At 51.7% G+C, this 20,846-nt stretch overlaps 9 protein-coding genes across 13 annotated transcripts; 4 read left to right on the top strand and 5 right to left on the bottom strand.

Annotated features, from left to right (window-relative positions):
* Positions 1-6,541: 6,541 nt before the first annotated feature.
* On the bottom strand, positions 6,542-7,318 carry H257_03917 (hypothetical protein; the record flags this gene model as incomplete). The annotated part of the gene is made up of 4 exons (XM_009828225.1): positions 6,542-6,609; positions 6,656-6,838; positions 6,890-6,965; positions 7,088-7,318. 4 exons carry the CDS (start codon positions 7,316-7,318, stop codon positions 6,542-6,544), a joined length of 558 nt encoding a protein of 185 aa, XP_009826527.1.
* A 353-nt stretch (positions 7,319-7,671) lies between these two features.
* H257_03916 (hypothetical protein) lies at positions 7,672-10,765 on the top strand. The gene is made up of 2 exons (XM_009828224.1): positions 7,672-8,030; positions 8,075-10,765. The coding sequence occupies exons 1-2, from the start codon at positions 7,709-7,711 to the stop codon at positions 8,500-8,502; spliced, it is 750 nt and encodes a 249-aa protein (XP_009826526.1). The 5' UTR covers positions 7,672-7,708; the 3' UTR covers positions 8,503-10,765.
* H257_03915 (hypothetical protein) lies at positions 8,822-10,767 on the bottom strand. Its single transcript, XM_009828223.1, has 2 exons — positions 9,768-10,767; positions 8,822-9,695 (listed from the first exon to the last, which is right to left on the bottom strand). The coding sequence occupies exons 1-2, from the start codon at positions 10,758-10,760 to the stop codon at positions 8,895-8,897; spliced, it is 1,794 nt and encodes a 597-aa protein (XP_009826525.1). The 5' UTR covers positions 10,761-10,767; the 3' UTR covers positions 8,822-8,894.
* A 471-nt stretch (positions 10,768-11,238) lies between these two features.
* Positions 11,239-12,514, top strand: H257_03914. 2 transcript variants are annotated; one of them, XM_009828221.1, is made up of 6 exons: positions 11,239-11,425; positions 11,480-11,599; positions 11,681-11,734; positions 11,785-11,866; positions 11,918-12,259; positions 12,327-12,514. In XM_009828221.1, exons 1-6 carry the CDS (start codon positions 11,295-11,297, stop codon positions 12,486-12,488), a joined length of 891 nt encoding a protein of 296 aa, XP_009826523.1. In that variant the 5' UTR covers positions 11,239-11,294; the 3' UTR covers positions 12,489-12,514. The 2 variants fall into 2 exon arrangements, with proteins under 2 accessions (XP_009826523.1, XP_009826524.1); XM_009828222.1 differs by having other exon boundaries at positions 11,239-11,599.
* Positions 12,499-13,092, bottom strand: H257_03913. 2 transcript variants are annotated; one of them, XM_009828219.1, is made up of 5 exons: positions 13,042-13,092; positions 12,933-12,990; positions 12,824-12,883; positions 12,712-12,759; positions 12,499-12,658 (listed from the first exon to the last, which is right to left on the bottom strand). In XM_009828219.1, the coding sequence occupies exons 1-5, from the start codon at positions 13,071-13,073 to the stop codon at positions 12,521-12,523; spliced, it is 336 nt and encodes a 111-aa protein (XP_009826521.1). In that variant the 5' UTR covers positions 13,074-13,092; the 3' UTR covers positions 12,499-12,520. The 2 variants fall into 2 exon arrangements, with proteins under 2 accessions (XP_009826521.1, XP_009826522.1); XM_009828220.1 differs by having other exon boundaries at positions 12,499-12,759.
* A 90-nt stretch (positions 13,093-13,182) lies between these two features.
* On the bottom strand, positions 13,183-14,146 carry H257_03912. 2 transcript variants are annotated; one of them, XM_009828218.1, is made up of 3 exons: positions 14,126-14,146; positions 13,496-13,967; positions 13,183-13,427 (listed from the first exon to the last, which is right to left on the bottom strand). In XM_009828218.1, the coding sequence occupies exons 2-3, from the start codon at positions 13,946-13,948 to the stop codon at positions 13,251-13,253; spliced, it is 630 nt and encodes a 209-aa protein (XP_009826520.1). In that variant the 5' UTR covers positions 13,949-13,967; positions 14,126-14,146; the 3' UTR covers positions 13,183-13,250. The 2 variants fall into 2 exon arrangements, with proteins under 2 accessions (XP_009826520.1, XP_009826519.1); XM_009828217.1 differs by lacking the exon at positions 14,126-14,146 and having other exon boundaries at positions 13,496-14,121.
* Positions 14,147-14,709: 563 nt separating this feature from the next.
* On the top strand, positions 14,710-15,936 carry H257_03911. Of its 2 annotated transcripts, XM_009828215.1 has the most exons (3): positions 14,710-15,120; positions 15,190-15,655; positions 15,697-15,936. In XM_009828215.1, the coding sequence occupies exons 1-3, from the start codon at positions 14,746-14,748 to the stop codon at positions 15,891-15,893; spliced, it is 1,038 nt and encodes a 345-aa protein (XP_009826517.1). In that variant the 5' UTR covers positions 14,710-14,745; the 3' UTR covers positions 15,894-15,936. The 2 variants fall into 2 exon arrangements, with proteins under 2 accessions (XP_009826517.1, XP_009826518.1); XM_009828216.1 differs by having other exon boundaries at positions 15,190-15,936.
* A 1,176-nt stretch (positions 15,937-17,112) lies between these two features.
* Positions 17,113-18,076, bottom strand: H257_03910 (hypothetical protein). Its single transcript, XM_009828214.1, has 8 exons — positions 18,061-18,076; positions 17,890-18,013; positions 17,763-17,842; positions 17,625-17,706; positions 17,527-17,577; positions 17,434-17,478; positions 17,337-17,369; positions 17,113-17,278 (listed from the first exon to the last, which is right to left on the bottom strand). Exons 1-8 carry the CDS (start codon positions 18,069-18,071, stop codon positions 17,171-17,173), a joined length of 534 nt encoding a protein of 177 aa, XP_009826516.1. The 5' UTR covers positions 18,072-18,076; the 3' UTR covers positions 17,113-17,170.
* Positions 18,077-18,425: 349 nt separating this feature from the next.
* On the top strand, positions 18,426-20,699 carry H257_03909 (hypothetical protein). Its single transcript, XM_009828213.1, has 5 exons — positions 18,426-18,581; positions 18,639-18,878; positions 18,938-19,338; positions 19,412-19,748; positions 19,855-20,699. Exons 1-5 carry the CDS (start codon positions 18,480-18,482, stop codon positions 20,656-20,658), a joined length of 1,884 nt encoding a protein of 627 aa, XP_009826515.1. The 5' UTR covers positions 18,426-18,479; the 3' UTR covers positions 20,659-20,699.
* Positions 20,700-20,846: the final 147 nt, after the last annotated feature.

Raw genomic sequence — 20,846 nt, 5'->3', positions numbered from 1 at the left:
CTGGACGACACCGCTGCATGAGGCCGCTGAACTGTACGGCTGGGCCGCAAATTGTCCACTGATGTGCAAAATTTGTTCTCGCTATCTAATTGGCTATAATCTTCCAATCAAATCATTCGTCAGTCGTGTCATCATCCGGATTATGTTGACGTTTCAAATATGTCGGAAGCATTGTCGGATTCAATTTTGAGGTCGGATTTATCATCCTATGGAAATATACCTCAGTGGTAGTTTAGCATGCGGAAGGTACAGGGATCGATCCCCGCTAGGTGACATCTCCTCTTCAGATAACCTCTATCGTAAACGGCCAATTGTTGCCCTCATTTCGACCCCTTAGCTTTTTGGCCTTATCTCATAGGCTAAGCAAAATTACAAAAATCTGAAGTTATCCAGTTGTAGAGGAAAGAACGCTCTATGTCAGTCGTTCAAATTGCTCGTAATTTGGAGTATTTTTAACGTAGTTATGCCGAAGCAAACACAAAAGTTGTGAAATATGCCGGACCAGTTGTTTGCCCTCTTTAAACTTGACTTCAGTATGGTTTTGAAGGGTGACGAGAGGGTTGGACAATATTTTTAATATGAGCTCAAAACAATTGCCACAGCTAATATACACCTAACCGCACTTACTTTGATAATATCTTACAGGTAATTATATTAAGGAGAAACCATTGGCCAATACCAGTAGCAAAAAAGTTCGCTGAGCCTATGACCCCAAGCTAATCCTTCACCCCTAACACATATAATCCCCTAGCTTTTCGCCAGCTTTAAACTATGACCACCTTGCGCCGGAGGTACCATCGGGCTAAACATTGTCAACTTTCATCGTAACGTTACCGGCCATTGCAATTAACGATGCTGCCGGTGTCTCTCATCTTGATGTAGAGCTTGAGCGTACGGTATGGCATATTGTAGATGCGACCGAGATCTGTTTGTCGCTCTCCTTGCAACGCGCGCTCGGTTGCTTCGACGAGCTGCTCATGAGTGTAGCCCGTCATGAGTGAAATTGCAGATGTGTTTGAATTCCACTCGATAATTTGTGCGAGTTTCGCGCCGAATAGTATTTCAGCCAATCACGGCTGATTCAGTGCCGCATAGGTATTTGATTGGGTATAATTAAAATACTTGACATTGAAAACTGAAAGAGGGCAAGAATTGGTCCGAGGGCAAGAATTGGCCGTTTACGTTACCAGTATTTCTTATGATTATCCGAATCCGTGATTGCTGCTCTTTTCACAGATTCCGCTATAAAGTTTCATGAGTTTCCGTGATTGTACTCATTACTGAGGGTAAATATTACGCGAACGGACACAAACATAGTACATGACCCTTGCGAGTAGGCACAGCCCTTCCGTTTGGTTTTTAAACTCACAATTGAATTTACCTTAAACCCATCAAGTGTTCCCTCTCCAACTCTCTAAGGTTATGAACCCAACTACCGACATCTCCAAGGACAACAACAAGGCGCAGCCTCTCGTGTTTCGTGGCGCCAACTTGAACGAACATCTTCAAAGGTACGAATTCAAGCGAAGGTGCGCCGCAAAGGACTTTGGAAAGTCGTCAACGGCGATGATGACTATGAAGACTACGATACCAAGGAAGACAAGGCGTTCGACCATCTCGTCAACTCCCTCGACGACGACAACCTGGCCTATGTGTCCCATGTGGCGACCTCGACTGAAGTGTGGTAGCTCCTGGTCGAACGATATGATGCGTAAACGTATGCGGACGTGTCGCATGTCATCCACGAGCTCGACACCAAGGTGTATGATACTGGTACCTCGATGCACAAGCACATCACGGAGCTGTGCATCCTGCAAAAGAAGCTGCTTCTCATGGGATCTCGTGCGGACCATGACATGCTCGGTCATGTTCTGTATACAAGTGCCAAGAAGCGTACCCAACGACAGTGCAGATTTGGCGCAGTCAAGAACCGTCTCCAACTGGCGCAGATCATAGACCGCCTACTATATAAGGAAAGCGAAACGAAACGTGCGATGCCACTCAAGCGCAAGGTGGACGACGACTAAGTGCTCCAGCCGTGGAGGAAGCATGCCAAAGACAAGTGCCTCTACTGCCACAAGATCGGCCACCATGCCATCGTATGCAGATTCACGAAGCGCGACTTGGCCAAGGGCATCCGTCGCAATTACTTACCAACACCTGAAGACCATGAAGTCAATATCCTTGATGACACTGACCAAGGCTTCATTCTGGCTACAACCCAGGTCTCCATCGACTTCTCCGATGGATGGATCCTCGACAACGCATGCACGGCGGACGTGACTGGTGACGAGAACAAGTTCAAGAAATTGTCCAGATGTGGCCTCGTGATGCTGAGTCTTGCAGGCAACTCCACGGTGACGGCGACTCATAGTGGCGCTTCAGTTAGACGAAATTTATCGCCTCGAGCGGGCAAGTGCCAAGTATGTGCCTGTTGTGACCAAGAACCTGATGACCTTTTGTCAGCTCAAGAAGGATATTATTCGAACTTGCGCGTTGGGATCTGTCCAGTGCCATCATGATCATGGATACGAGCATACTCAAGTTTGAGGAACACCGCGGCCTGTATGTCCTCCGACCCCATGCAGTACAAGGCAACGCATGCGTTGTGCGTGAAACTCTTCCAAAATTGGTTCAGTGACACGTTCGTTTGGTCCATCTCAACTTTGGCGCAATCAAGCAAGCAGCACGTGACGGTGTCGTGGACGGCCTGCGTTTGACGAAGTCCGATCTGGCTAAAGCGAGAAGGATGAGAAACAAGAACACCCATCCATACCGTGCACAAGTGCCTTGGAGCGCGTGCACATCGACAAGGGTGGTCCAATCACGCCGCCAATTCTCGGTGGCAAACGACACTACGAGCTGTACGTGGACGAGGCATCGCGTTTCGAGCGGTTATTTTTGCTCGAATCCAAATCGGAAACTCTGGCGAGCTTCAAGAAATTCCACGTGCACTCGGAGCGTTTCGTGCTCTGAAAAACTCAAGGCAGTTATGACAGACAACGCCAAGGAGTACCTGGACAAGGACCTCAAGGCGTAGTGTAGCCTCAGCATCGAGAAACTTTTCACCAACGATTACTCGCCCGAAGAAAACTGCATCGCCGAGAAGCCGAACTACACCATCATGAACAAGGTTCGGTGCATCCTGCAAGCCTTCGGCATGGCCAACGAATACTGGGGTGATGCACTCTACTAGTAGTGTACACCAAAAACCAAAGTCCCACCAATGCACTCGGTGGCAAGACTCCGTGTAAAGCTCTTCATGACCGGAAGCCAAACATCGAGTACCTTCGGTCGTTTGGATGCACTGCTTCTGCTTTTTATCGGCAAGGCCAAGCGCACAAAGCTGGACCCTGAGCGACAAAGTGCGTGTTTGTGGGATACTCAAGTCAATGCAAGAGCTATCGACTCATCGAAGTGGACTCCGGTGGTCTGTTTGAATGCCGTTCAGTCAAGTTCGTTGAAGATGCATCGCCGAGTCCTACGAAGCAAGTGCGATTTGACTCTGAAGACGTTCGGATTGACGAAGCTCATGCTGCACCTGACAACGACGACATGCCAGTCGAAGACGAAGTGCCATTCGACTCAGTGGAAGTTCCTCGTTAAGAAGCTTCAGTGGGAGCATCAAGTGCGAAGGTGAATGTCGTGTACCCAACACCTGCACCAAGTTCCGAAGATCAACACGAATTGGACGAAAACACCGCACCTTCAGGCACCAACGCCGAAGACTCGAACGACTCGTACATGAAATTCGACTACAACCCAAGTGGCCTCCAAGCAATCTCCGGTGGTCACCACCCAAGCAAATTCGGTCGATGTAGGGAATGACACACCCCAGTCGTTCAAGGACATCGAAGAAAGTACTAACAAGACCAAGTGGCTCGAAGTGCTTCGACTCAACACGCTGCGCTTGATCCTGTGGTTGCTTGCAAAACACAGTTGGAACGTGCGTCAAATGGATATCGTGACTGCGTTTCTCAACGGCGCCATGGATGAAGACACGGAAATCTATATGAAGCAGCCGCCCAACTTCGTCGTGCCTGGCCTCGAGAACAAGGTGTGCAAGCTCGTCAAGGAGATCTACGGTCTGAAGCAAGCCCCAAGATGCTTGTACTTGACACTGCACAAGTTCCTGGTCGAAGTCGGATTTGTGCGATGCGTCAAGTAAGCTTGCCTCTACATCAAAAGAATGGGATAATCAGTGGTGCTTTTGACTGTGTACGTCGACGACATCACGGTGACCGGCAATCATGACGCCGATCTCGAGATGGCCTGCGACACACTCAAGAGCAAGTTCAGATGACTGCCCTTGGTCTACTCAAGTCAATCCTCGGCATTCAAGGGGACATTAAGAACAACGTCGTAACTATGTCCCAGCAAGCTTACGTGGACGCACTTTTGGTCAAGTTCATATTCGTCGACAGCAACCCCGTCTCGACACCCGAAGTCATCGGCCAAGTGCTCAGTCCAAGCAAACTCAAGGCAGAAGAGAGTGCACAAGCTTAACCTCCCATACCACGAACTCGTCGACAGTCTGCAGTATCTCGTGGTACAAGACCCGAAATCGCGAATGCCGTGCGCAACTTAAGCAAGTACTTGTCATGCTACGACGAGAAACACTGGAAGCAAGCCAAGCGGGTGGTGCGAAGTCTCAAGGGCACCAAGGCGGCAAGTCTCAAGATCGACTGCACCGATCATGTGAGAGCGTTTCAAGTGGAAGCATTTTGCGACGCCGACTTTACCAACGGAGAATATCGCAAGTCCATGAGCGGCTTTGTGGTGATGTTTGCCGGCTGCTGGATATCGGCAAGATCAAGGATGCAAACCATCGTGGTGATGTCGACGGCCGAAGCCGAGTACATTGCACTATCCGACGTGGTCAATGGGTTGATTTGGTACTCCGAGCTACTCGAAGAACTGGGATTCCCCCAAGGAAGAATTGTCGTCCACTGCGACAGCCAAAGTGCAATTGCGATCGCGAAGAACCCAGGCCAACGTGAGCGAACGAAGCACATCAGCACCAAGTATCAATTTGTGCGGGAACACGTGGAGAAGGAACTCGTCCGAGCTAATCAAATTGCAACCTTCATTCTTTGTAGCCAATCATACTCATTTGCTCGATTCGTTGGCGAAATATAGCTCACATGTGAATATGTCAGTGGTAGAGTTCCCGCTGTTAGCATGCGGAAGGTACAGGGATCGATCCCGGCTTGGCGACATATTCCGGATAATCTTGAGGTTACTGGACAATCATTCGGCGCCTTTCCGCGATCTGTTACAATGCCAACAAAATAGTACATGACCCCTTGCGAGTACCGTACGTTTGGGCGAAACGTCTCCCAAAAAACGGGGGAGCCTACTTGTTTCGCATCTCAAGTCATTTACTAAGCTATTTAGTCCACAACATCTGACTCGAACTTGCGGATGCACTGGGCTATGTTTCAAGGCGATCAGAGCAATACTCCATGAGGAGAAGAGTGTCCCATTTGCTTAAATTGCTCCACCTTGGACATTTGGCTTCTTCTCATGACATTTCAAAATATCGAAGTATTTATAATGCCAAAACAATAAAAATTTCATCTGATAATCATGGCGGGAACTCCATTTCATCGCAGTTCAAACGCCACGAAAAGGACGATCAAAGAGCTTGTGTCGACGGACGAAGGGTACTCGCAAGTGCGCATCCAACGAGAGCAAGACCGTTCAAGCTCGGTCATCACATGCATTTCCTGTCCATGTGGAACGTGCAATTATGCACCCACCAGACCAAATACCAGCACCAACGTCCTCTGTGAAGCAGCGGCGTATTGCGTAGGCAGTGTACTACATGGACGAATTGGGTGCTCCACCACGATCTGCATGGCACGGCAGCAACGGTCCGATAAGTTGTTTCATTCGTCACTTTCGACTACCAAGGGGACGTCGATTGTGTGTTCTTAAAGTGCTCGAGAACGCCGCCACGTGTGCCAAGATGGGTGTAAGCTACGAGGGCCATGTACAATCCCATGGCGGCCAAAACAAGTTGATTAATTCTGGGGCAGTCGAAAACCAAATCATAGCTGACTGTATGGAGCGCGGTCATGGCCTTCGTGAAACGTCCTTTGCTGTCAATCAACATCGTGCGAACACTGGTGACGGCGTTATGGGTGTGTCAGCAGTTTACAGCGCGTACCAAAGGTTGAATCCTGTCGTTTCTACCATAGCCCCGATCAAACAAGGCGATACAAGTCCAGACTCGGCGTGGGCTATCGCGCGTCTCAATTTGACATCGAAAGAGTCAAGCGCCTAGCGGGTGATTGCTCTGCCTGGGTTACTGGCTCCCGCGATAAACAATCGCAAGGTAACGTTATAATTATTATATATATAATCTAGATAAATCAACGTGGCTTACAGTATGTTACTTCTACCGGTAGTTGTTTTCGAAGATGATTGCGTTTCAACACTGCGTGTAGGACCACGTTTACGAGACCAATTATGTGGCCTCGGAATTGATACTGTTGGGGCGTTGGCTGCGACAGAAATCACTTCCCTGACAACGACCTTACGTGGTGTCAGTCTGCGGCGCCTGCAGGCGTTCCAAACTCAGGCCATGCTCGCCACTCCCGAAGTCTACATTGATGCTCAGATCGATCACAGACTGGCATCCAATCCTTACCAATCCCGTTATGGGGACGATTGGGAGAGGGTAATTGATCGCTCACTGCCTTGGCAGGGCACTTCTGTGTGACAACACTCATCGAGCACATCGTCACCGAGTCGGCAAGAGTGATGCGTGGGACTCCCCACCAAGAGAACTGGGTTTTCTGGCACGATGCATTGACGAAGATGACATGCACAACTACGATCAACTGGATGAAATTCAAGTGATATCTGCACCGATGGTTATTACCGAAGCACGATCTCAACACTGGAACCGTCTTCGCAGGCAGGCCAATCGGGAACAGCCCCGAATTGATGTGTTGGGACTGTTCCCTAATCAAAGATGTGGACAATTCGTTCAAACGACACAAGGCATGGACGGCCCACCTACCTCGAGACGCCCCAGCCAAGTTTTGTGCCTCCACACCCAAACGAATCGAGTGCGTACATGCGCATCCTGGATCCCCGCCGAGGAATCGATGCCGGCGTTCATACGAGTAAACGAATTGTTCAAGACGAGACAAAATGCTTTAGAGACCACCTTTTGGTCATTATAGCTGCAGAAGGAGCTGTCGCCCATGGCCTTGGAATTCGCAATGACAAACGCCGTCCGGCCAGGGGCAACGGGCACGGTGGGAGGCGTTTGAAGTCGGTTCGTCCAACTTCCCATTGGCTCCATCCTGACGCCGAAGCTGGACTTGCTGATCAACTCAGCTTGGCGACCAGTACAGTGGAACTCTCAAATTATGTGTTATTTTTGGCACTCGTGTAGGTTTAGGTCACTGTGGTCGTTTTAATGTTGCTCTCGAATAAAAATATGGATATTTAAATTGAAAGTGATTTTTAAATTACCCTCGTACTATAGGAAACGTTTCTTGGCTTTCAAGGCAGTATTATTCGGCCGTTTCAATTATAATTTGAGGTGGCTGGATTATGTGGCTCTACCAATAACCGGCCAAAATTTGACGGTATTTCGAGCAAAATTGAAGAAGTTGTAGGTTCCGTTTGGTTTTTAACTCACAATTGAATTTTCCTTAAACCATCAAGTGTTCCCTCTACAACTCTAACCATGCAGCATGCCTTCATCGAGACGCGGTCATGGGCGCGGGCGCTGTGGTCGTTCCGGTGCATCTTCCTCTTCAACTTCACGCTCTTTTGCGCCGCCGTGGGGTTTGCACTCAACATGGTGCTGCTGTGTCCAGAGAGTCCCATCATGTACGGCCCCGACATGGGCAAGGAGCACGCGATCTTTGGGAAGCAGCATGCCAACGTCGTGACGTTGAATGTTGGTGGTCGCGTTATCCAAACCACCCGAGCCACGTTGCTGAAACACGACGGGTCGTACTTCGATGCGATGCTCACGTCTGGCCTGTGGCAGCCCGATGCGCAAGGTAGATCACCACCGTCACCTTTGAACTCACAACGACGGGTCTAGGAGGGGCGTACTTCATTGACTTGGACCCAGGGTACTTCGACCGCATCCTAAACTATTTGCGGTTTGGAGACTTGGTGCTTGAAGGGCTGGCCGATTCGGAAACGATCCTCGTGATTCGCATGATGCAATACTTGAGCTTAGATCCTCCTAGTGCGTTGGGATTGCTATGGGACCCGTCGCTTCGAGGCCACCTCTCTCTGTCCAACCAGTGCCGCACCATCACAGCAGCCAGCTTCTCGCAGTTTGCGGCCTTAGGGATGCAATCCACCCGCGTGTTTAGCCTTCTCATCGACGAAATTACGTTTATCTTAGACAAGCCGTCGTTTCGAGTCGGATTTGCCAATCGGGATGGCTTCGAGTCCGAAACCACATCCGCCGAGTCAACCCTCTGCGTGGTTGGTTGGCGTTCAAATCAACCGAGGTTTTGAGGCGCCCCCCAAAGGTGTCATCTTTGCCCAAGTCGGCGATATCGTGATCGTCCGTTATAATCCACAAGCTCAACGGCTCGATGTCCATAAACACGGAGACATTCGACATGCGGTGCAAATGCGCATGGCACTGACAGCCGACGAGGACGGACCGTATCCTTGCGTGGTCTTCATGGCGGCCCAGACGATGAAGTCGCAAGTTACGTTTGTCGAAACGCCACCAGTCTATAGGTGATTGCTGTATTTGACAGTTCAAATAGCTCGATGTGATTGGCTGGGATATGAAACCCCCAAACGAATCCGACCAATGAAAAGCGACACAAGTGCCTTCCGATAGCACATTTGAAAAATGCTTGTATTATTAAGGATTTTTGCTCGTGAAATGGACACCCTTAATTTCCAAAGCGTTTCAAGGCAGCATCGGCCATAAGCTGGCGTTTGTGGTTATGGACACACGTCGTGGAACAGTACAAGTACGTGAGTCGCGAGAACGGTTGTGTTCCCGACGGCTGGCCACACGCCGCGCACGCCGACTCTTTGGCACGTCGGGCGGCGGCGTCGGCAGCAGCTGCCTCTTGGACTCGCTTTGCCTCGGCCTCCACGGCCTTCGTCTCCTTCTTCCGCTCGGCCGCGCGCTTCTTCTTCTCCTTCGCTTTCGCCTTTTGGGCGTCTTCCATCTCGTCCGTTAGCGCGTCTGGAACCTTGGCCACGACATAATCCCATCGGTCCGGCGCGTCGGCGCGGAATCGACGAAACACATTGCGCATCTCTTTCGACGTGGTCAGCACATACGGCACCCGCTGGCGGTCGTCCAGCGCGCACGGACTCGCGCCATGCTGCAACAGCACCTCGGTGGCCGCGATCTGGTTGAGCTGGACGGCGACGTGGAGGGCGGTGCGTGCCGAGCCGTCCGTGTGCTGTGCGTTCACGTCGACGTTTGCAAGGAGCGCCGTCAACGAGGCAACTTCCCCGCTTTCCACTGCTTGGATGAGTTCTGGTGTCGGGGGTGGGGGTGGAAGGGGAACGTTCTCGGAAGGTTCTTCTTCGTCGGCGGGGGAAGGGGCGGCGTCGGGTACGTGTTTTGGGCGACGGTGTGTAACCGAAGCGGAGATGGGTTTTGGTTTGGCTTCAAACTCGGACGCGCGATACGGCGAAAAGTGCACACTGCCCAGCACCGCTCGGACACGGCATACCTATCCAACGACCTTGTCACATATTTCCCCTTGCAGTGTCACATGGTCTCGCAAGAAGAAAAACCAAACTACCTCGTCGTAGGTTGGTCGGAGCGTCCCAAACGGTACCAGGCGCAGCCGAGGGTCGGCAGCAGAGAGCCCCGTCTTGTCAAAGAAGTGGCCGCGAGACGTCTTGGCAGACCCAAGAAAGATACGGTCGCATCCACGAAGTTCCGTGGCCCATGACTGCATCAGGTCGACCATGTCTTGCTGTAGCGCTACCTCGTTGTACCGACGCAGCTGCGCGCCAGCCGACTTGGCCTTCCCAGAGGAAGCGTCGTGCGCAGACTGCGATCCGCCTTGCTTGCGTCGTGTCGTGTAGCGTTGAAAGGCCTTGTGCACGAGCACCTTGTCTTTCCGAAACACAGCACCCGCGAATCGACCTGCTCGGAAGAGCAGCACCGCCCACTGGAACGTCGAGGATGGCTGGGTGAGCGCCTGAAGCATGTCCATGGAGGCCACCCAAGGGCCTTTGATCTTGTCGCTCCACGTTGAAAATGCCGCGTTATACACCTTGTACACGACGGTGGAATCGGTGAACGCTTGCAACGGTTCCTTCGCGGTCAAAACGTTGGTTTCATCGTCGTCGTCGTCGTCGCTGCTCAACGAGATGTCCAAGGGGTGGGGAGCGTCGTCTTCGGTTTCGTTGCCGGCGTCGACGGATCGGCGACGTCGGGCCTGCGACGAAGCAAGGAACGCACTAAAGTCGTCTTCGCTCACACATTCCAGACCTTTCGACTTGCGCTTGAGGTTGTACACATGGAAATCGCTCTTGAAGTGAGCTTGTTGGGACTTGACGTCGGAGAACTCCAAGCGGCACGTTCCACACGTGAGTCCTCGCACGTCTGGGTTTCCAACGGGGACGACCGCGTCGGCGCTGGCTGTGGCGGATGCACCTCCGTGAACAACTTCTGTGGAAGAAGTGTCTTCATTTGCAAGTTTCTGTTCTCCATACACAGGGCGCCACTTGGCCAAATCGGTCGCGGTCACTTGCCATAAAGGTATCCTTCCGTACTGCTTTTGCATCTTAGCCTTGGAATTGGAAATGGAGTCTTGCTTAACAATAGTGTGGCTAGGCCTCTGATTGGCTAGCATTGGAAATACCATCATTCTGTCCTGGCGTTCGTTGAAAATTTGGTTGATCACAATGCTGACCTTCATTCTCCAATCATATTGATACACCATTGGAATTCGGGTGGGAATCATAAGTTGGGGGGCTGGCTAGACATTGGGCTACACTTTGAGCAATTCGAGCTACACATTGGACGATATAATTGGGCTTCAAATGGGTTGGGGTAGTACCTGGTATGCTCACACCAACAACCCCCAGGCGCCACGAGGGAGAGGTCTCGCTCTAGTACTCACGTGGCATCATCGTACGAGGCAACAACGACAGCATGGTTTGTATGTACATCAAGAGTAGAAGTGAAGTTACTACATCCTGTGATGAGTTGCACTTTTTGAGGCGCCATCTTCGAATAAAAAACGCTATCGCCAAAAATAGCCCTGACATGCACATGAGTTCCCCTCGTTCACCTTGGCGGTGTCGTGTCATATCCGATGTATTCTCTAGATGTGAAGCGTCTGCAGGACAAGAAGCAGCGCGACGCGGCATGGATCAATAAGAAGTTGTCCGACGACTCACCGCGGGCCAAAGAGAGTCGCATTCAGCGGGTGTATGCCAAGTCCACGTAACGAATCAACGGGAGCACAACAAAAACTGCACTACTTAAAACTGGCATTAGTGATGGCATGTACAACGAGTACAACCAACGCGTGGGCAGTTGGGCGACCGCTACCGTGGACGAATCCCCAGACTGGAAATCCAACTACGGTCACTTGACCTCCGCGGTGGCAAACCCCATGTATTACGAATGCATGCTATAATCAACGGCTCAACTTTGATTGGCACTGACTTGAGTTGGTCTGACAACATATCGTCGTAGGGTGTGGCCCCGAGAGCCCCAGAAAGAGTTGGGATCTTCGTTCATGGACGGAGGGTGGGTTTGTCGTATACCTCACTCTCGAATCAACCATTTGAATGCGCTAGAAAGTACACCCCCCACGGCATATACCGAGGTGGGGGCGACTGCCTCGTGTCGCCCATCCCCCCCGACCCGATTAAACCCGTGGTATGGTTTCTCACATCACATTTTTTAGGCAAGTTGCTTGTGTTTGTATAGTTTGACCATGGCTCGTACGACGACCCGGTTGACTCGCCGTTTCGACGACGCGCCAAGACCAAAGAGATTCAAGGGCCCCTTCGCTACAACACGGTCATCCGGGAATACCCAGACATCCCGCACGACTTTGATAGTACATGGATTGAACCCAAACCCCTTCCACAGTGGAGGTTTCCGGATCCGTCCAAGTGGTCCGGGGGGGAGTTTGGGGCGACATTCAATTCGAGAGACGTGGCGACGTCGCTTCTTGATGGCATTGGGATGCAGAAACACGCGCCGTCGATTGCCGCCACAGAGCGCTTTGTCGTGCCCCGCAGAACGAACCCCCCGTTTCCATCCCTGGTCGGTGCTACAACTTGCACGAGTGACACTGCCATTTCATTGATATCTTCCCCCTTCTCTTGTTTAGAAAAAGGGTAGCGGCGGGCATAGTCCTGTTTGTCGCGCCAAGTCGGCCCCTCACGAGAAGCTGTACATGAATTCGCTGCTGTCGGTCAACACTGCCGCGAGCCACATTGTCCTTCGAGAGTTGTCCCCGCACAAGCACACCATGCAGCGGCATCAGAAATAAAAAAATACAACCACTATTGAACGTGCTGCTGTTTATGTAGTGTTACAAAATGTAAGGAGTTCGATCTCGTAATACAAGGTCGCGTGCGGGGGAATGATGGGGGGGTACCCGTGTTCGCCGTAGCCATACGATGGGGGCAGCTCGAGCCTGGCGATTTGACCCTTGCTCATCTAGACCCATGATTGGCTTGACACATTACCTGTGACAACGTCCACCGAACTACCTTTTTGATACCTTCATCCCAGCCACGAATCACTTGGCCAACGCCTACCTACGGCAACAACATCACAGTTGTTGTATTTTGAACCATCCGTGTTCCATGTTGTGTGGCATACCTTGAATTCAAACGTCCGGCCCCGCTCGCGACTCGAGTCAAATAGCATTCCATCGGCCAACTACTCGAAGGAGTGTGAGAACATGTTCCACGTACTTAGACGATTGCACCTTGCCCAGGTAATGCACGCGTACGGTGTCGCCGTCCTTGGGGAAGTTGGTTCCGTCCCTGACGTCAGTCGTCCACATGTGAACCAGAGCAGACGCATCAATGTCTTACCCAGGCTTCACCGTCGCCAATTCGAGCGCCATCGAAGTATGTGTATTGCCACGCTTCAAGTTGAAACCGTCTCGGCAACCCCACAACGACGGTTTCACAATCGTTATCAATAAATTCGACGATAGTCGAACCTGTGAAACATTATATTATTAATATGCGAAAGCGAGTGCTATATTATTGCGACGCCGCGTTATTGTAAAAAAGCGATTCTAGACACTGACGGGGGGCGGCGCCGACGACGTGGTCTTGATCTCTTCGAGCTTGGCTCCCTTGGGCGAGATGGAGCTTTGGGGTGCCACCGTCGGCAGCTTTTCGGGCAATTCGTTCGAAATGCCGTCCTTGATGATCACCGCACGGTGCTTGACCAACACCACGGCAAATGCAAACTACATGTGAGAATCGGTCCATGAAAACACAGTCCACGTAGAGAGATGGGGGATTCAAGGAGACGTACGTAGAGCACAAACATGAAGAAGGAGAACACGGCTGACGCTTCGTCGGAGTGGACAGGTCCCTTCCAGTTGCCGTCGTTGAGCGTGCCGTTGTTGGAGCGCTTGGCAAGGTACGCGGCGCCGGCGCAGAGCACGCTGAGCGAGAACATGTTGAACGACATCATGATCACGACTCCGATGAAAAACCCGACCGCAATCGGAGTTTGGTACTTGCGCATGACCATGGTGCCGCCGATAGAGAGCGCAATCACGAGGAACATCATCCAAATGCCTGCAAATCCAAGGGACTTGCTGTACTGCGGCCCGTCGCCATTGTTGTTGGCGGCAAACACCATCGCGCCAAGGGAGAACATCACGGCAAAGAACAGAATGATGAACCACAGGTACGTGATCACGAGCTTCGGGTTGGCGCAGCAGGCCTTGGCACGTTGTTGAGCTTGTTCCGCAAACACCATCGCGATGTATGTAGCGTATCTACACGAAGGACGACGAATCGAAGAGTGAGAGGAAGAAGAACAACAGCATCATGCCATCCGCCGCGGCCGAAACCGCCGCTGATGTTCGATGTTCCACGGCCGGCGATTGGCACCTGTGGAGGTTCCATCTATCACGGCCACTCACTATGGACATACCTGAGAAGACGCTAATTGCAAAATGCAGGGTACTTCAATTCACAAAATCTTCGTTTAAAAAAATATACCACCAATGACAGGAATTCGAACTGAAATAAAATTAAATATCCACATCTCATATCACCCGTCAAAATAATACTGCTCCGTATTTTTGCATTATATTTTTAATATGAGAAAGCGAGTGCTATATTATGATTTGAATCGTTTTTAGAGGTATTTGGGGAATAATTTGGATATTCGGAGATAAAACTGATACAAATAGCGCGTTATATGATGATGGATATTATTTTGACGACTTGTTTCGAGCCAGCGACACGGGTACTGTAGCGTCGGGCGGTTGTGAAATTCAGTGCAGGAAAGCCATCCATCCCCAAATCGACGTGGCCAAAACGCACATGTGCTGCTACTAGTACCACGAATCTACACTAACGTTAGGAATGATGCGCACAGTACCTACTTAATCTACCTAATGAAGTCCACGACGACAGGGGCCGGTGCAGAGATGCATGCAACTTCGCTGCACCCTCCAACGGTCACTTAATCTTCCACGTTTATGGCGGTTAACACATAGCTATGTTGACACTCTGTGATTGCAGAAGATCGATCGAGATTAGACAAGCATGGTTGTGCCGGTGGCATGGAGCGTTCTTGCTCTCCACTTCCTTCAGCTGTTATTTGGTCGGGCCATTGCGTCGCCGCCTTTTCAAAGGCACGTCGTTCATGTCAAAGTGAACGACCGCACCATGGCATGTAGCCTGGAAGGTTGCCTCTTGGTCTGCAACATTGACCAAATCATGCTCAACGTGTGCGCCGCATTCCAAATCGACGCGCAATCGTGCGGCTTTGAAGATTGCCATCTTGTGTGCAACAACGGTGCCACACGGCACGACCTTTGCAAGAAAACCCACCTCAAAGGTGCGCGGCAGCTTTCCATTTCCACGCGCCAGCTAGGGGCGTCCATTTTCGTGGACGACGCCCCGCCCCTGTGGCCAAAGGTAGGTAGCCCATGATGCCTTCACAATGTCGCCCTATCGACCGCTGAAAACTCACCAGCGTTTGCTCAGGGTCAAATTTGCTACAAGATCGACGTCGACGTCAACGCGTCCGCGGTGAGATTTGCACTCTCTCACTGGCAAGCGACCACCCCCCTTCGCTTCATCCCGTGTCAAGAGGACGTACGACCAGATACTACGTCGTGTTGTGCTCCATGTGGAGACTACTTGCACTTTCAAAACGGCTCTGGGTGCTTCTCCTCTGTCGGGTACATTCCAGGGCTGTGTGGGACTGGCGGCCAGCCGCTCGTCCTTGCGGCGTCGCGTGGGATAGGAAACATCATCCATGAGATCGGCCATGCTGTCGGCCTCGTACATGAACACCAGCGCGCCGACCGTGACTCGTTTGTGAAAATATACCCCAGCAACATCGATCCTTTGTATTTGCCAGACTTTGACAAGGGCAAGCTGGGCGATTTGACAGTGTTTGGGGCCATCGACGATGGCAGTGGTGGCACCGACGGGGCGTACGAATACGGTTGGATAGCATCGATGCATCGTGTATTCACGGAATTGTAGATTACGATTCGGTGATGCATTATGGCCTGCATGATTTCTCGGTCAACAACCTCCAAACCCTCCTGCCCATCACGCCCACCGGACGCATTCGCGAAGACTGTTTCTATCGCGTCGGCCAACGCAAAGGACTTAGCCCAGGGGACGTTCAAATGATCCGTGGACTGTATCAAGGCGAAATCTTGACGACAACCACATAGTGTTTCGTGCAATAACTACATGTATGAATTTATTGACAATCCATGCTTCGTAGTGATAGAATATTTGCACTGGATGGCCACCACCAACGTGCTCTGTTACACGTCATTCACAGCAGGGGGTTACTGTAACCCCCTGCTGTGGGGGATAAGACGACGGCGACAACAGGTACTAACTATATCATTTAGGGTTCTACAGCTGATTATATCCCTGTTGTGGGGGAATTACTGGTGACAGTCGCACAGTCTGTCGCATGGTCGTGATTCAGATTAACCTTAGGAAAAATGTCATGATAAACTTGACCTACGAGATCTATAGTAAGGTACTATTACATGTACCGGTAGTACAGTATGAGTTTGAAATTTCCAAGAACTTGTACAGTTTGAAAAGGAACCAACGAACTTCTATAACGCGATGACAACACTGGTTGCGGGGCGCCAGCTTTTGAGGGTTCCGATGTGGTCACGATGCTGATGATCTTGCGGGCCGTCGACGTGCCGCGAGCACGTAATCGAATGCTAAATGAGCTCGACGTAGTACTTCTTTCAGTAACCGATTGCAAGGGTGCTGTACCGTAAACGATAGCAAGGCTGCCCGTTGGTGACTGCGCTAGATGCCGACAAGTCCGGTCGACATGCTACCTCGTGGACGTCGTTCCTTCGAACGATTCATGGGATCCTTTGCGCGGAGGAAAAGGGAGGTAGTTCGTTTTGCGGGTGGTATGGAGCTACCTTAGGTACATCTCTGCAAAGCACAGCTTCTAGCTTCAAATCGAGACAGTCAGTCGCGTGAAGTGGGCAACGCTTTGTGCAGAGGAAACCGAAACGCAGTATACCGCACAGTGGGGCCAACGAGATCGATTGTTGGGCACAATTGGTGGTCGTCGTTATTCACAAAACTGGTCAGTGTTGTTATAACGTTAGTTTGAGTTATTGGCGTGCTGGCTTGGAATGTGACCTCGGGCACTTTGAAGCAAAACCGAACGAGGCCGTGGCGGTGTTGCAAGGCAGCGCCAGAACTACGGACCGGCTCGAGTTCACATGCGTTTCATGTAATTCAGGATGTGCTAAAGACCACAAGACAACGAACGACCTTGCGTTGGTCCTACTTGTTTCTCACAAGTATTGGCCAACCACTACAGTATGCCGGCCCATGTGCTACTATCGACTGAACTCGAGCTCGTACAGACGACAGAACGTTACACCCACACGATCAAGTCCTGAAACAATCTCCTCGACTGGGTTAACCTGATTTCGGATACAAACATGCACACCATCGTTTAATCCACGTCATGATGTGGTTTCGAATGTTGGAGTTCATCCTTTTCTAAGCGCGCTACCAGTTCCATCGCAATCGTGTTCAATTCCGTGTTGTTCTCGCGTAAAACCTACACATCAACCAGTGACACGGTGGTGGTAGTCGCTACGAATCCTAACATGAGATACCGTGTTGTCTTGAGTCAACGTGAGGTTTGCAGCCTACGTACAGTACGCAATGCATGTCAAGGCACGGGGAATATCATCGAGATGAGACACAGTCGACCTCGAGGTCCTGCACGCGGCGTTGAAGGTAGCTCAGCGCGGCAGTCTAGAACAAGATTACACTGATGCATTCTTGTCTGGGGGTACGACATACCTGGTCACTCAGTTCCAGCACTTGGAGTTCGGCAGCGGCAAGCTTGAGGCGCTGAAATTACGAATACAGTTAGACGAAGTAACAATGGAACTACGTACGTATTCCGTTTCTCGTGCCGCGAGCTGCTCTCCTTGCCTCTGTAATGCTGCATTGAGGGACTCGACGTGCTCAATGTGTGTTCTATGACGTAGCCTTCGTCAGCCGACGATCGCTCGTAGAATGATGGATGGCCAAACCGAAGGTCGTCCACTTGCGTGGCACGAACACCCGCTCCGGCAAGTTGCCTCACGAGGTTTTCGTTTTCAGTGCGCAACGACTATTCAAGTTGTGACGAACTACGGATGAAACACCGGCACATGATACCTGGATGCCTGCGTTGGCATGGTCGAGGCTGGATGTTGTGTGTTGGAGCTCATGCTTGGCACGATCCAACAACCCCTTGAATGCTTCGTCATATTCTCTTCTCAACGCATCGAGATCTTCAAAGCTACACGCGTATCTGTTGCCATCATGCCGCCAACGACGTTACCATACCAGTTCATCATCGTCGTCGTCGTTCAAATTTCAAACGCGACACCCTTTTTTATCCGGATAAACCTTAACCGGATGAGAACATCTGGGTTATCAGGTACAGTACTTCAAGTACTAGATTTTGCTGCCGTGGCCACTAACTCGCTAATAAATTCGTCGCCTCGAACTCTTCCAAGCACACGTCAGCGTACGGTGCAGTGAATTGCCAGGCTTTAGTGATGGCTACAGTACGGCTACGCTTCATGACATTTCTTTTCGCTTAAGTGGGCAGTACGTAACGTTAGGACCGAAGTGTCCTTATCCGGATTTCGGATACCTTGGCTGGCTGTGGTTGGTTGGGTGATGGGACCAATGAATTGGCCCGGTCAGCAATAACCAACCAGAACAAATCTTCGGGTCATCTCTGCGCCGCCGCCATCGACATGTCCGCCTCCACGCATAAGGCCAAGCTTGCAGCGTTCAGTCCATGCCAGAGCTTCTTTGTCTCAATCTCCGACGACAACCGCGTCAAAGTCTGGGATGTTGTACGTCGATCTCGTCTTGCCCAATCTATCGCAGACGATTGAACCGTCGTCCATTAGGCATCTGGCTCGCTTCGGCAAGAACTGAAAGAGCGTGACCACTTGACGTACAAATACACGTCGCTCGCGTGGACCAAAGCTTCTCCATGGGCCGCCAGCAGTAGCAGCTCCTCTAAGAAGGGCACCAAGCGGTCGGCGACCAGCGACCTTGGCGTGCTGGCGCTGGGCACGACCACCGGCGCGATCGTCGTGTGGAACTTGGAAAAGGGCGAAGTGGGTGTCCGTCTGGCCCGCGAAACGGTACCGTTCTCCATCAGCATCACCACCATCCTTACCATGTAACTCACTCAAATAAACAGAGCGAGAACGGCCACGCCGCCGCGGTCACGGACATTGTGTTTGCATCGTCGGGCGCGACGTTGTTTTCGTCGTCGAATGAGAAAAACGTGTTGGAGTGGAACGTCAAGGACGCCAGCGTGACCCGCAAGTTCAAAGTCGGCTCGGACGGCGCGTCCAAGCTCGCGTTGTCCAAGTCAGATGACGTGCTCGCCGTCGGCAGCAGCAGCATCAAGCTGTTTGACGTTGCGTCGGGCAAAAAGAGCAAAAAGCTCACGTCTGGCCACGCCACGGCCGTGTCTCAACTGGCCTTTTCCGACTGCGCGCGATACCTGTTTTCGTCTACCGGCGAGCGCTTTATCAACGTATTTGACGTGTCTGCCGAGTCGACCGACCCGCTCTACAACTTTGCCGCCGATACCAGGTAACGTTACTTGGCTTTCCAACACAATATCATTCAGCGAGTGGTTGGTTGATGGACTTGTTTGTATCGCTAGCCTTGCGACGCTGGTGACGCGTGTGCTCGTGGCCAAGAAGGCCAAGCATTCGGTGGCCACTGTCGCGTCGGTTGCCGACAATGGCTCTGTGTTTGTGTGGCAGCATGCGATGACGTTGTCTTCCAAGCCCGTGCTCGCCGCCACCCAGATCACAGCGTCAGCGGCGGTCCAGTTGGCGGCATTCTCGGTCGACAACACCAATGCCGTCATCGTTGCGCGAGGGTCGATCCACAAACCGCACTTTGAAACCGTGGCGTTCGAAAAGGACGGCGCGATCGTGTCGGCGCATGTGACACTGTCAGCGTTGGACACGTCGTCACTGCTTGTCGCAAAGAAGGTAGTTACCCCTTGCAACTGAAATCTACACTTCCATATATATATGTGTGTGTGTATTGTCTGCAAACGACATGCGACAGGGTACCTATCAATTTTTTTTCGTGTAGAGCAAAGTGGAAAAGAATGCCGAGGACGTTGCCAAGAAGGGCGACGCGCACGTTCCGACGTTGGTCGAACGCGGCACGGCCAAAACATCGACGATGGTGGATGCCACCGCCGGGGCCGTGGTGGACGAAGCCGAAGAAACAGAAGAAACAGAAGACGACGACGAAGAAGCAACGCTGGAAGACCGGCTGCAGCTTCTCCGTGACGATATTGATGACAACGAAGACATTGAAGACGATGCGTTGACAACTGTGACACCGCGCCCCCATACGCTGAGCCGCGCCAAGGCTCAAGCGTCGTCAACATCCCTTGTGAGTGTGCTGGAGCAGGCGCTGCAATCCAAGGACAACGCGCTGCTCGAGCACTGCCTCCGCATCCATGATCCCAAGGTCATCGACGAGACGTGCCGCCGCCTCAACACCACGCGGGTGTTTCCGTTCCTGTTGCTACTCGTGGAAAAGTTTGAGAAGCGGCCCACGCGCGGCGCCACCATGTGCCAGTGGATCAAGTTCCTCATGCTCAACCACACGGCGTACCTTATGACCGTCCCCGACGTGATTGACAAGCTCAGCACGCTGTACCAGTCGTTGGACGCCCGCGTCAAGGTGTTCCCCCAGCTACACAAACTGTCGGGGCGGTTGAATTTGGTGCTTGGGCAAATCGCCGGCCGATCCAACGTTGAAGTGGTCGACGATGCCCCGGATGTCGTGTACAACGAAGCGGACGACTACGAGGAAGACGAAGAAGAAGAAGAAGAAGAGGAACACGACGAGGAAGACGACGACGATGAGGAAGACGACGAGTAAACAATAGATTATAATAGCTAAACACGCACGTATTATGGTAATTGTTGAACGTGACATGGCAACCCCCCCCCGCTGGCCCCCTTTGACGGACGATTATGCGATACAGTAATTCGTCGCGTCGTTTGGATCGCAACGTTATTGACATGGCAACCCCCCCCCGCTCGCCCCCTTTGACAGACATTTATGCG

The sequence above is a fragment of the Aphanomyces astaci genome, assembly GCF_000520075.1.
Source record: "Aphanomyces astaci strain APO3 unplaced genomic scaffold supercont1.6, whole genome shotgun sequence".
NCBI lineage: Eukaryota > Oomycota > Saprolegniomycetes > Saprolegniales > Verrucalvaceae > Aphanomyces > Aphanomyces astaci.
This window is presented reverse-complemented; position numbering and strand designations above follow the sequence as displayed.

Coding starts and splice junctions, on each gene's coding strand:
- H257_03916 (XM_009828224.1), top strand. CDS start 7,709: ATGCAGCATGCCTTCATCGAGACGCGGTCATGGGCGCGGGCGCTGTGG. Junction 8,031..8,074: donor GTGGCAGCCCGATGCGCAAG/GTAGATCACCAC, acceptor CGACGGGTCTAG/GAGGGGCGTACTTCATTGAC.
- H257_03915 (XM_009828223.1), bottom strand. CDS start 10,760: ATGCAAAAGCAGTACGGAAGGATACCTTTATGGCAAGTGACCGCGACC. Junction 9,696..9,767: donor TCCGACCAACCTACGACGAG/GTAGTTTGGTTT, acceptor GTCGTTGGATAG/GTATGCCGTGTCCGAGCGGT.
- H257_03914 (XM_009828221.1), top strand. CDS start 11,295: ATGTATTCTCTAGATGTGAAGCGTCTGCAGGACAAGAAGCAGCGCGAC. Junction 11,426..11,479: donor CGGGTGTATGCCAAGTCCAC/GTAACGAATCAA, acceptor AACTGGCATTAG/TGATGGCATGTACAACGAGT. Junction 11,600..11,680: donor TCCGCGGTGGCAAACCCCAT/GTATTACGAATG, acceptor ATATCGTCGTAG/GGTGTGGCCCCGAGAGCCCC.
- H257_03913 (XM_009828219.1), bottom strand. CDS start 13,073: ATGGCGCTCGAATTGGCGACGGTGAAGCCTGG. Junction 12,884..12,932: donor GCGTGCATTACCTGGGCAAG/GTGCAATCGTCT, acceptor TCCTTCGAGTAG/TTGGCCGATGGAATGCTATT. Junction 12,659..12,711: donor GGGATGAAGGTATCAAAAAG/GTAGTTCGGTGG, acceptor TCATGGGTCTAG/ATGAGCAAGGGTCAAATCGC.
- H257_03912 (XM_009828218.1), bottom strand. CDS start 13,948: ATGGTGTTTGCGGAACAAGCTCAACAACGTGCCAAGGCCTGCTGCGCC. Junction 13,428..13,495: donor TCTTCATGTTTGTGCTCTAC/GTACGTCTCCTT, acceptor TCTCACATGTAG/TTTGCATTTGCCGTGGTGTT.
- H257_03911 (XM_009828215.1), top strand. CDS start 14,746: ATGGTTGTGCCGGTGGCATGGAGCGTTCTTGCTCTCCACTTCCTTCAG. Junction 15,121..15,189: donor CCCCGCCCCTGTGGCCAAAG/GTAGGTAGCCCA, acceptor GCGTTTGCTCAG/GGTCAAATTTGCTACAAGAT. Junction 15,656..15,696: donor CGACGGGGCGTACGAATACG/GTTGGATAGCAT, acceptor ACGGAATTGTAG/ATTACGATTCGGTGATGCAT.
- H257_03910 (XM_009828214.1), bottom strand. Junction 17,843..17,889: donor ATGCCAACGCAGGCATCCAG/GTATCATGTGCC, acceptor CAACTTGAATAG/TCGTTGCGCACTGAAAACGA. Junction 17,707..17,762: donor ACGCAAGTGGACGACCTTCG/GTTTGGCCATCC, acceptor GCTACGTCATAG/AACACACATTGAGCACGTCG.
- H257_03909 (XM_009828213.1), top strand. CDS start 18,480: ATGTCCGCCTCCACGCATAAGGCCAAGCTTGCAGCGTTCAGTCCATGC. Junction 18,582..18,638: donor GCGTCAAAGTCTGGGATGTT/GTACGTCGATCT, acceptor GTCGTCCATTAG/GCATCTGGCTCGCTTCGGCA. Junction 19,749..19,854: donor CACTGCTTGTCGCAAAGAAG/GTAGTTACCCCT, acceptor TTTTTCGTGTAG/AGCAAAGTGGAAAAGAATGC.